Source organism: Triturus cristatus, chromosome 8 (assembly GCF_964204655.1).
Source record: "Triturus cristatus chromosome 8, aTriCri1.1, whole genome shotgun sequence".
In the NCBI taxonomy this organism is placed as follows: Eukaryota; Metazoa; Chordata; class Amphibia; order Caudata; family Salamandridae; genus Triturus; species Triturus cristatus.
The window spans coordinates 355,839,687-355,852,964 of NC_140591.1; the positions used below are offsets into that span (position 1 = coordinate 355,839,687).

The 13,278-nt window shown below is 48.1% G+C and overlaps 1 protein-coding gene across 2 annotated transcripts in view; it reads left to right on the plus strand.

The window, feature by feature from the left end:
- PDS5B (PDS5 cohesin associated factor B) overlaps window positions 1–13,278 on the plus strand; it is an 802,561-nt gene that overhangs the window by 443,574 nt on the left and 345,709 nt on the right. For both annotated transcript variants that reach the window (XM_085621687.1, XM_085621686.1), the window contains exon 21: window positions 8,394–8,552. In XM_085621687.1, coding sequence (XP_085477813.1) covers window positions 8,394–8,552 — 159 coding nt within the window. The remainder of the gene's footprint in view (window positions 1–8,393; window positions 8,553–13,278) is intronic.

Sequence of the window (13,278 nt, forward strand, 5' to 3'; positions counted from 1 at the left end):
AGAACGGGCTGCTGCCAATCATGGAGTGGAACTCCATTCTGACACTGTCGAAGAAGACTTCTTGGTGGACACTTTCGCCTCTTCCAAAAGAACTGTCAAGACTCTGCCCATGTTAAAAGGGGTTCTCAAACCTGCCAAAGACATTTTTAAGGAAACAACCAGGGCACGAGTGCTAAACCCCAGGATTGAAAAAAAGTACAAACCTGCGCCCGGAGACCCTATGTACATTAGGGGTCAGTTACCTTTGGACTCCATGGTGGTTGCTAATGCTCGCAAAAGAGCCCACTCACAAACTACAGGTGATGCTCCTCCCCCAGACAAGGAGTCCAAAGTGCTGGAGACATCAGGCAAACGGATTGCAGCGCAAGCAGCGAACATCTGGCGCATTGCAAACACACAGGCACTCCTGGCCCGTTATGATAGGTCCCACTACGACACACTCGAATCCCTACTGCAACATTTGCCAGATGAATATAAAGAGGCAGCGGAGATCCTCATTAGAGAGGGACAACTCTTTACCAACGCATCCATCAAGTGCGCACTGGATGCAGCCGACACAGCGGCCAGGGCAATCAACACAAGCGTCATGTTGAGACGGCATGCATGGTTGAGAATCTCAGGCTTCAAGCCAGAGATTCAGAACAATATCCTGAATCAACCGGTCAACCCAGACTATTTATTTGGCCCTGAAGTTGACACTACCCTCGAGAAAATTAAAAAAGACACTGACACTGCGAAATCAATGGGGGCTCTGTAGACGCAGCAGTTTCGTAGTGGCTCCTTTCGTCGCCCCGGGAATAGAGGAGCAGCTAGAGGTCAGGGGTCACAGCAGCAGTACACTAAAGGGGGCACACAAAGTACCTACGATAAAACCAACAGAGGTGGATATCGTGGCTCCAGCACCAAGGGCAGAGGACGTGGTTACGGCAACACCAGGTCCTCCCCCAAAAACAAACCGTGACGCCCTCTCCTTGCCCCCGACCACATAACACCTGTTGGGGGGAGACTCCAACAGTTCCTGTCAGCGTGGAAGACCATCACCACAGACAGGTGGGTCAGGGACATTATCCAACACGGTTACTGTCTCGAATTAACGTCCACTCCACCCAACATACCGCCAAAGCACCATCCTATGTCCGTAGACCACTTGGTGTTATTGCAACAGGAAGTGCTAAGTATGCTACAAAAAGGTGCAATAGAGGTCGTGCCCGTCAACCAGCAGGGGACAGGGGTGTACTCTCTGTACTTCTTAATCCCAAAAAAGGACGGGTCGCTCAGACCTATACTAGACCTGAGACCCCTCAACCAATACATTCTCTCAGAGCATTTCCATATGCTCACCCTACAGCAGGTTCTCCCGCTACTCAGTCAGGGGGACTTCCTAGCCACACTGGACCTAAAAGATGCGTATTTCCACATACCCATACACCCTTCACACAGGAAATATCTCAGGTTCACTATTCAAGGCCACCACTATCAGTTCAAAGTTCTCCCCTTCGGAGTAACAACAGCACCCAGGGTCTTTACCAAGTGCCTAGCAACAGTGGCGGCACATCTACGGAGACAACACATTCACGTCTTCCCTTACCTAGACGACTGGCTTGTTCAGGCAAAGTCAGCCCAGTAATGTGCCAGCCACATGTCCCTCACCATTCACCTTCTTCACAGTCTGGGATTCTCACTAAATTATCCGAAATCACATCTCCAACCCGCACACGTACGACAGTACCTGGGCGCGACCATACACACTCTGGCAGCCACAGCTCAGCCAAATTTAGTGAAGATCAACAGCATACAACTGCTAATCTCAAAGTTCAAACCTCAACACTCCCTTCCTGCGCGAGTGTTCATGCAGTTGATAGGCATGATGGCCTCCTGCATTTTCATAGTCCCGCACGCGAGACTACATATGCGCCGGCTTCAGGAGTGCTTAGCACGTCAATGGAATCAGGCTCACGGACAATTAAAAGACCTAGTGTTGGTGAGCGGTCGGGCATACAACTCTCTGCATTGGTGGAATCCACAAAACCTTTGCAAGGGCCGACCGTTCCAAGAGCCTGTTCCACAAATAATACTGACAGCGGACGCCTCTCTCCAGGGTTGGGGAGCTCATGTACTCACTTACACAGTGCAGGGAGTATGGACGACACAGCAAAAGAAGATGCACATCAACGTTCTGGAACTGATGGCAATCTTCCTAGCCATGAAGGCATTCAAAGTACACTTGTGCAACAAAGTCGTGTTGATCCGGACGGACAACATGACAGCCATGTACTACATACACAGTTGTCTCATCTGGCTCAGAGCATGTGGAAGTGGGCCATTCAGAGGAACATATTCCTCATGGCGGAACACCTCCCCGGCAAGGACAACCAGATGGCGGATCTGCTCAGCAGACACAGCCACCAAATGCACGAGTGGGAGCTACATCCGTCAGTTCTCCAACCGTACTTCCAACAGTGGGGTCATCCAGAGATAGACCTATTCGCCACAAACGAAAACGCAAAATGCCAAAGCTTTGCCGCCATGTTCCCACATCCACAGGGCAATGCGATATGGATGAACTGGTCCGGCAGATTTGCGTACGCTTTTCCCCCAGCGCCATTAATACCTCTAGTGGCTCGCAAACTGCAACAGCACTCACTGACACTCATCCTAGTTGCTCCCACATGGGCGCGCCAACCATGGTACACCACCTTTCTGGAACTTTCCGTGGTGCCGCATCAAAGGCTGCGGATCAAACCCGCACTTTTAACGCAGAACCATGGCGAGATTCAGCACCCAGATCCGCAACAGCTGAACCTGGCAATCTGGCTCCTGAAGTCTTAGAGTTTGGCTACCTAAACCTGCCACCTGACTGTATGGATATCATCAAGGAGGCCAGGAGACCCACTACCAGAGCTTGCTATGCGGCTAAATGGAAAAGGTTTGTCATTTACTGCAACAACAATGACATTAACCCGCTGGACGCATCCATTCAAAACATCATCTGTTATCTCTTACACTTATACCGATGCAATCTAGCATACAACTCAATACGTATCCATTTAACCGCAATAGCAGCCTATCTCCAAAACAGGCAGCACCTCTCTTTATTCAGAGTGCCTGCCATCAAAGCCTTCTTGGAGGGACTCAAACGAGTAATTCCCCCAAGACACCCACCGGCACCGGTGTGGAACCTCAATTTAGTCCTCACCAGATTAATGGGTCCACCCTTTGAACCTCTCCATTCATGTGAGATTCAATTCCTCACCTGGAAAGTAGCTTTCTTAGTGGCAATCACTTCATTAAGAAGAGTTAGTGAGCTCCAGGCACTAACCATTCAAGAGCCATTCATACAGGTTCACGCAAACAGGGTTGTACTACGTACCAACCCCAAATTCATGCCCAAAGTGATATCGCAGTTCCACATGAATCAAACTATTGAACTGCCTGTTTTCTTTCAAAATCCGCAAAATATCGCAGAGAGAATGCTCCATACACTAGATGTAAAGAGGGCCCTCATGTACTATATAGACAGAACTAAGGACTTTAGGGAATCAAAACAACTTTTCGTTGCCTTTTCTCCACAACACAAGGGCAACGCCATTTCCAAAGCAGGGATAGCCAGATGGATCGTTAAATGTATTCAAATTTGCTATCAAAAAGCTAAACGCACATTAACGATTCCCCCACGAGCCCACTCAACACGAAAGTTAGGGGCGTCCATGGCTTTCCTAGGAAACATTCCATTACAGGAAATATGTAGAGCAGCCACATGGTCCACTATACATACATTTACCAAACACTACTGTGTAGATGTACACTCAAAACAGCAGGCAGCTGTAGGACAGGCTGTTCTCAAAACTCTTTTTCAGACTGCTGCAGCTGGCATGGGTAGCCGCCGCTAATGGAGGAACTGCCATGTATTCTATGCACAGATATGAATTCAGCAGCCCACATGCCTCGAGCTGAATATGCTACTTACCAGTATGCATCTGTTCTTGGCATGTAGGGCTGCTGACATTCATATCGCCCACCCTCCTCCCCGGCGGCTGCAGCACTCAGACTTACTATATAGCATGGTCATCACTTACTGTATCTACTCGATCACTGCCACAATGGCGAAAAACAATCTAAGGATGGAGAGGATGCCCATGCGCACTGTGGTCCAGGGGAGGAGTCACCTATCTCGTGATACTTCGAAGACTCTTTCAGGACAACAATGTGCAATCATCCGGACCCAACACTAGGCGGCGATCTATGCACAGATATAAATGTCAGCAGCCCTACATGCCAAGAACAGATGCATACTGGTAAGTAGCATATTCATTCTCACCTCTACAAGGTAATTAAGCAATACATGTGGAGACTCTCCAGAGTGGAGTCTTTAAAAAGACTTGGTTAGTGTCTTTAATGCCAAGCTCAGGCAGTTATGCATTAAGTGGTAAAACTGGGATTTATGACTTCCTCGTTACACACTAAAACCAAAAAACTGTGTAAAAGTACACAGTACACGCCCCCAGAGGACTTATTAAAAATCTGCTTATCCGTCAAATCGGGCTCCCCGCGGGATCCTACTACGCCGAAACGTCTAGCAGATAGCTTATTGGTGCTAGAACCATATATAAGACACCTTCTGGATGTGTCTTTTAGCACCAAGACCGTGCCCAAAGCCTGGAAACAGGCGGTGGTTCTACCTATCAGAAAGAAAGCTAACATCAGCTTTGATAAACTAGAGCACCTCCGGCCGATCTCCCTTCTGCCCTATCTGGCTAAAGTAGCTGAAAAAACGGCAAACATACAACTGATGGATTTCGTGGATGAGGCTGCCCTACTTCACGATACCCAGTTCGGCTTCCGTCCCCGCCATTCGACGGAATCAGTGCTTTTAATGGCTGTGGAGACCCTGCGCCAGGGGGTGGATGAGGGTCATACTATGGCCCTCATCCTATTGGACCTGAGTGCAGCCTTCGACACCGTAGCTCACTCCTCCTTGCTACGGTGTCTGTATAATGGCAGAATAACTGGAGCTGCCCTCGCATGGATCCAGTCCTTCCTGACGGGGAGAAGCTTTCAGGTCCGCCAGGATGAATGTTACTCCAGGGATATTGGATTGGATCAGGGTGTACCCCAGGGATCGTCCCTAAGCCCCACCCTATTTAATCTTTGTCTCCCCAGTGGCCCTCATTGCGGGGGGCCATCGTGTACACATCGTGTCCTACGCCGACGACACGCAGCTGTTTATCTCCCTCTCGCGAGCGCCCGATCTTGCGGCGGACAGTTTCAGAGTCTACATGCAAGATCTTGCAGCCTGGATGTCCGCCAACTGCCTTAAATTAAATGGCAGCAAGACCGAGGTGCTCATAGTGGGGGGGAACCCATCTGTTTGGTCGTCGGCGTGGTGGCCTCCATGTTTGGGTGAGGCTCCAACACCCTGCCAAGAAGTCCGGAACCTTGGAGTCTGGTTGGATGCTGACCTGTCTTTTGAACCGCAGATAGGACGTGTGGCGGGCGTCTGTTTCAGCGTCCTGAAAAGTCTTAGGAAGGTTTTAGATCTCCTCCCTACGTCAGCCCGCAGAACGTTGGTGCATGCCCTCGTTACGTCACGCCTGGATTATGGCAATTTGCTGTACCTGGGAGCAACCAACAAGGCCTTAAATCGCCTTCAGGTATTACAGAACGCAGCAGCCCGCCTTATTTTAAAATTTCCCAAAAGAGTGGCCTCTAATACTGCCCTTCGGGCTCTTCGCTGGTTGCCAGTGAGGGGCAGGGTTGAGTTTAAGGCCCTCTGTACATGTCATTGTATCCTTGTTGGGAAAGCGCCAATACCGCTCCAGAATTTGATCACCAGGTACGTACCTACACGCTCCCTTCGCTCCTCCCACGGAGGCCTTTTAAAGGTTCCGAAGATAAGGCGGGCTTGTATGGGAGGTAGATCTCTCCGCTACCTGGCGGCTAAGAGCTGGAATGCCTTACCTTTGGACCTTCGTCTTGAGACATCTGAACTTGGCTTCAGGAGGAAGTTAAAAACATACTTATACACACAGTCCCAATGGCTGAGTCTGGTGGGAGTCTTTCTGTTTTAGCGCGGGGACACGCTTTGAGCGTAACCATGCGCTTTATAAAATCCCCTTATTATTATTATTATTATTATTTTTTTTATTATTATTAAAAGCAGCATAAAATCCTAACGTAAAAATGAATTTCTTGTAAGATTGTTCTTAAGACACTCTGCCATTAGAGTAAGACCATTATTTTTAACCCTGCTTATGGAAAGTTGCTCCTTAGGTCTAGTACTTTGACTTTTAGGTCTTATGAAAGCAGAAATGCATCTCAGTTTGAAAATTGTTTAAAAGCTTAATCTTTTGCTAGATGTTAAAACATTTAATTTGACAATACTCACATTTAGAAACCATTGTTAATGTGGAAGTAATTTGTTGTTTTTTAACATAGCAATTTTCCTACCGTGTGAGGCCTACAGTGCTCTGTGGGTGGTACGATTGGATTATTTATATACTTCTTCATACCCCTGGTGTGATCTTGAAGTTCTCAGATTCATATTGGATTCCCAGATGACCTTCACAGTGCGTTATTGAAAGGTTATTTGACCTGTACTAGACATGGTAGGTGCGTTAGGTTTGAACAATGTGAAGATAGCATTATGCTTCTGATGTTGCTGCACATAAACGTGGGATGTAGTAGAGAGGGTGAAGTTAGATGCTGTTACACATGCTAATGCTTGCCAACTTTAGGGTGGACAGTATTTGTGCATCACTCGGGCCCAATGGTTATATAGAGGTTGTTCATTAGCATCAAAGCTCAAGCCTCAAAGCACTGTTAAACCACCAAAGTATTGCCATATTAAGTCTAGTGCCCATCTGTTGTAGGCGCTGTTATTCCACCAAGGGAGTTTGGATTTTAAACTGCAGAGCTAGTGCTGTATAGATTCACCCATCAGAGGTAACCCAGGGGTGAGTGAGGAAAGGGGAAGAAGGGAGATGGGTGAGCACTAATCCATTCTAGCCCTGCAGTGGAAGACCTCAGAGAAAGAGTCCCTTAAGCGTCCCATTTTATCTTGGACGCTCTGGAAGGGGGTCGGGTATTGGCAGGTGGTTAAGTTACTCCCAAGACCCTACCCAGTATGGGATGGTGCAGTAGCTTGGAGTTACAAACTGGGAGTGGGTGAAAGTATGTAATAAAACCCAAGAAGAAAACGGTAAGCGCAAAAAGGAAAGCCGCACATGCAGATATTCAGTGACAACATTTTGTTTTTGTGGCACCTCCACTACCTTTTTCTGGCTCTTTATTAAATAAAGAAAATTGGAATATTTTCCCAAATCTATTTTTACATTGAATTGTCTTTTACTCTTTTTATGCCTTTATCTCTTGTGAGCTATGGAGCCTGCATGTACATCTGTGAGAATATTTCTAATTCCTCTAATCCGTAGGTGCGGCTACAAGTAAAGAATTTATTGCACGTGGAGCAGTGCAGGCACATTTTGTAAAGTTATTTTTTGAACTGCATAAACGTACAATTGTGAAAGCTGTATTTATAGAAAGAAAAATGCTTTTTGATGTGTGTAATTATTCCTACTTACTTTTACTCACATAAACTCACACAGATAAAAAAATGGGTCGGGTGATATACATAAAGGTGTACGTAGAATAAAAGAAGTCCGTTATCTGAGGACCAGGATGAGGAGACTTTGATTGTAAAATTTGCTATGGATCACCAAAACTATTTTTAAGAAGGTATTACTTGTACACATACTATTTTGCATAATAACATTGTGGCAAATATGATCCATTTCTAGTAATTAGAAGTGCAATTTTTTTTTTTTTACTTGAAAAAAAAATGCACAGTTTTTGCATAGTTCATGATTTTTGCTATCCCGAAGCTCCCCCATTTTAAGTTTGCCTTCACCAGTGTGAGGTTTTCTGTGCTTTGTGATATAATTTTTACTGCATTGCGAGATCATTTTACCGTAATCATACTTAGGCAAGATAACATATGTTTTTTGCAGAGTTTTACTAGGCATAGTGGTAAATGTGTTCAGACTTTTTTTCAACTTTATGAAGTTGCACATTGTTTTTAATAGAACTTTGTATAGATTGTAAAACAAATGTTCATGCTCCACTACAGAAACACCAGTTACTCAGATTAGATGTTTGACGTATTATAACTTTAGTAAGGTGTGGGGTGGGGCCGCAATATTAAAAACTCATGTAACTTCTAAATTTGGTTAGTGTCTCTCATTCTCTTCCTGGCTTATTATTCACATTTCTTCTTTATAGGGCATACAGATTTCTTAACATTTAAAACTATTTCCATAGGAGTGTACCTGTCAACTCTGTGCTACTGTACAGTGTGATAGTGTTGCCTCTTATTTCTATTTCATTTCTCATTTCAGCCATTGCACAAGAGTCTGGACCCAAGCAACCTAGAACAGCTTATTACACCTTTGATTTCTATTGGTCACATAGCTATGCTTGCACCTGATCAGTTCGCTTCTCCTTTAAAATCGCTGGTAGCAAGTTTTATTGTGAAAGATTTGCTAATGAATGACAGGGTAAGTATTTTTATATTATGTTTCCATTCGTTTCTGAGGTTAATTTGCAGTAAGTAATTTTTAGGTAAAGTAACTCCTGCAGCATTTTAAGTTTTCAGATTATCCTTGTAAGAAATTGTAACAATTTTCAGTACTCCTATGTCTGGATTTCTCTGCTCACTATGTAATCCAAACTCCCAATTCCTATTTGTTATATTCGCAACTGTTTCATACACCTTTAACCAAAGCTGTGCCACTTGTCCCTCACGCAAGTTTGTGTGTGTGGTCTTGCACGCTTTCACTCACACCTATGCTGATAGCACTCTGTATTGACTCTGCTGTGACAGCGCCTTGCCTCATACTCTTTCTCCATGATAATTTTCATACTAATTCTGTAATCACTGAGTAGACTAAGCCACTCTTGTCGGGGTTCAGACTGTGTCCATTGCCATCGACGTTCACAGTACTTGAAACTTGTTAAGCTTGTGTTAAGCTTGTGCAGCTTAATGAGTTTGTTGAGATGGTGTTAACGTATGAATGTTCTCAAACAGGTGTCTACAACGTATTGGTATGTAATACATATGAAAATAGACATTAAACCTGGACTAGGAACTCTAGTAAGGAGACTTAGCAAGTGTGGGGGTCTTGCACAGTTCTGAGTTGCTCCTCTGGGTGTGAGAAAACTGAGTCAGGCTACCATTTCTCACAGAACCAGACACCTTATTCTGTGTTTTGTTTAATTGGTAACCAGGTAGAAGCAGTAGTTTCTCAGCCTTAGTTAACCCGAAGGATTCTTCTGAATACATGAATAACTTGTAAGGTCTTTTCTTTGTGTCTTGGGGAAGTTAGGGGCTAAATGGCAGTTTGAGAGGAAACTATTGTTTAACACTGATGATCCACAGCTATTAATACTATTCCACTGCAGTTAGTTTACCAATTTCTGCCTTAGGTAACTTCACTTTCTAAGAGTAGCAGAATTGGGTTGTGAAAGCAAAGAGTTGTGGTAGGGGGTAGAAACGCAGATATAGCATGACAAAGTAAATAACACTATAAACTTAATGTTCGAGGCATGTGGGCTGCTGAATTCATATCTGTGCATAGATCGCCGCCTAGTGTTGGGTCCGGATGTTTGCACGTTGTTGTCCTGGAAGAGTCTTCGAAGTATCCTTGGATAGGTGACTCCTCCCCTGGACTACAGTGCGCATGGGCATCCTCTCCATCCTCAGATTGTTTTTTTCCGCCATTGGGTTCGGATGTGCTATCTTAGCTCAAGTTAGGAAAAACTTTTGTCGAGGCCACAAGGCCTTTAGTTCGCGTCGGTACTGTTTATCGATCGGTTTTCGATACTCTCTGTTAGTTTACTAACTTTCAGCACCGACTTTGTTCGCATTTACCTGTCCATCAACTACTTCGACGATGGAATCGAGGACGCCATTCAAAAGGTGTCTGGTATGTAATGCGAAGTACCCACACATCGACGTCCATCCGGTGTGCAACAAATGCCTTTCGCCGGACCACGACGAGTCGACATGTATGGCCTGTGCCCGGTTCCGTTCAAAGAAGACTCTGCGGAATCGTCGAGCGGCGAGGCTCGAAGCGCAGCACGCGGCACCGGCCCCAGCTGACATCTTCGACGACGCGGACGACGTCGAAGAAGTAGAAGTCTTACCCTCCAGTCCCGTTTCCGACCAAGAACCCGGATCGGACGAGGCCGACGAGTCACTCTTCCACAGAGGTGAAGACGACACCGAGGTAGGAGACGACGAGGAGGCCTTAGGGGCCGAAGAGAGTAGCTCCGATGATGAACAAGGCCTACCTGTTCAAACCGAGAATTCACCAGTGCCACAGACTATGGCTCCGGTCGAGGGATCGCCTTCGGGCCTTACCCGAGACCTATCACGCAGTCCTTCGGCCCCGCCCTCGGGCCCGGCCTCGGACGTTCAGCGGCAGCCATTACCGCTTAAGCCAGCTGGTTTCCCTTCCACGAAACCGAAACCGAAAGCTGCTCAGGTTCCTACGAAACCGAAACTGAAAGTGGCGCTAGTCGGATCGAGGCCTTCGACGCCGGCGCACCGTGTCGGCACCGACCGCACCAAGGGGGACTTCGGTGCCGAACTCGAGACGGGCGACATGGGAGTCGACAAACGGAAGAAGGCCATCGGCGCCGAAAAACCTGCTCGGTTACCGGCGTCGACGCCACCGACACCGAGGGCCGTCCCGCCTGCTACGCCTCGCAGCACTCCCTCGACGACACCGAAACCTCACGTGTCGAAGACGTCGACGGTGATCTCCGCACCTCGGCTCGATGCACCACGGGCGCAGAAGATATCTGCAGCCGCCTCGACGACCCTGGCGGGGGCCACGACCTCTAAGGCGCCCCGAGTACGGCCTGGCGCAATGCCAGGCTGCAAAACCAAGGCTGCCCTCCAGGACCAGTCGGGTTCGATCGATCCAGCGGTTTCGTCGGTGCCGACCAGCATTACCTTCGGCTTGCCTCCATCCACAATCCCGAAGGCGTTTCAACTCAGGACACAGGCCACCAAAACTGCGGTTACGCCTGTCGAGCCGTCTCCGTCACGCGTCATCGACGCCGACACTGGCAGGATGATTCTCCACGACCGAAGGATAACTTCGGAACCGCCATTGGAACCTTTCAGGATCCCGCTAAAGAGGAAGCTGCCTGTGGACACAGAACCTCTCCTGTATGAACCCTTTCATTCACCCTACCAGGATCCACACCGGGCCTCCCCCACACGCTCCGACACGGATGCATTGGAGGACTACATGGGTGAACAAGTCCCCTACCATGTGGACACGGACCCTGATGACCAGCAGGACCCTGACCAAACTTGGGGCGACCCTGCAGACCCCAGTGCACCTCTTGATGCACAGGACCCACAACTATATGGGGCAAAAACGTCACCCACAGAGGATACTGCGGCGTTCAACGCTCTGATTGAACGGGCGGCGAACAACCATGATGTACAGCTTCACTCTGATATCATCGAAGATGACTTTCTAATGGACACCTTTGCATCCTCAGAAAGACATGTAAAGACTCTGCCAATGTTGAAGGGGGTCCTTAAGCCAGCCACTGACATTTTCAGGGAACCCACCAGGGCACGAGTGATAAACCCCAGGATCGATAAGAAATACAGATCAGCACCTGGGGATCCTACTTACATCAGAGGACAATTACCACTCGACTCCATCGTTGTGGCGAATGCCCGCAAGAGGGCACACTCGCAGACAACGGGTGACGCTCCTCCCCCGGACAAGGAGTCCAAGGTGCTGGAGACCTCCGGCAAGCGAGTTGCCGCACAAGCTGCAAGCATATGGCGCATAGCTAACACTCAAGCGCTCCTCGCTCGCTACGATAGGGCGCACTATGACACAATGGAGCAACTCCTTCAACACCTCCCTGACCCCTACAAAGAAGGTGCAGAAATCCTTATCAGAGAGGGACAGCTACTCACAAATGCTGCCATCAAATGTGCACTAGACGCTGCTGACACGGCTGCCAGGGCCATCAACACTAGCGTCATCCTACGACGTCACGCCTGGCTACGTATCTCAGGATTCAAGCCTGAGGTACAAAACAATATCCTTAATCAGCCCGTCAACCCCGACTTTTTGTTCGGGCCTGAGGTTGACGCCACCCTCGAGAAGATAAAAAAGGACACGGACACTGCAAAGTCCATGGGCGCCCTACAAACTCAGTCCTTTCGGAGCGGCTCCTTTCGTCGCCCCGGAAACAAGGGAGCAGGCAGAGGACAGGGGTCACAACAAACATATAACAAGGGTAATACGCAGACCACCTACGATAAGAACACCCGAGGTGGCTATCGTGGCTCCAGTACCAAGGGCAGAGGACGTGGCTACGGCAACACCAGGTCCTCCCCCAAGAACAAGCAGTGACGCCCTCTCCCTTCCTCCCGACCACATAACACCTGTCGGGGGAAGGCTACAACGGTTCCTGTCCACGTGGAACTCCATCACCACGGACAGGTGGGTCAAAGATATTATAAAATACGGTTACTGTCTGGAGTTAACTTCCACTCCACCCACAATACCACCAAGAAACCGTCCTATGTCCTCAGAGCACTTGACGCTCTTACAGCAAGAGGTAGAAAGTATGCTTCTAAAAGGCGCTATCGAGGTCGTACCCGTCCACGAGCGGGGCACGGGGGTTTACTCCCTCTACTTCTTAATTCCAAAAAAGGACGGGTCGCTCAGGCCTATATTAGACCTGAGACCCCTGAACCAGTACATTCTTTCGGAGCACTTTCACATGCTCACTCTACAGCAAGTCCTTCCGCTTCTCCAGCAGGGAGACTTCCTAGCATCACTGGACCTCAAGGATGCGTATTTTCACATACCCATCCACCCCTCACACAAAAAATACCTCAGGTTCACTGTTCAGGGGCAGCACTATCAGTTCAAAGTCCTTCCCTTCGGCGTGACAACAGCGCCCAGGGTTTTCACAAAGTGCCTAGCTACGGTGGCGGCACATTTACGGAGACAGCACATACACGTCTACCCCTACCTAGACGACTGGCTCGTTCAAGCGAGATCAGCCCAGCAATGTGCAAGCCACGTGTCCCGTACCATTCACCTTCTTCACAGTCTGGGATTCTCACTAAATTACCCAAAGTCTCATCTCCAGCCCGCACACGTACAACAGTACCTAGGTGCGACTATAGACACTCTGGCGGCCACAGCTCAGCCAAATTTAGTGAGGATCAAC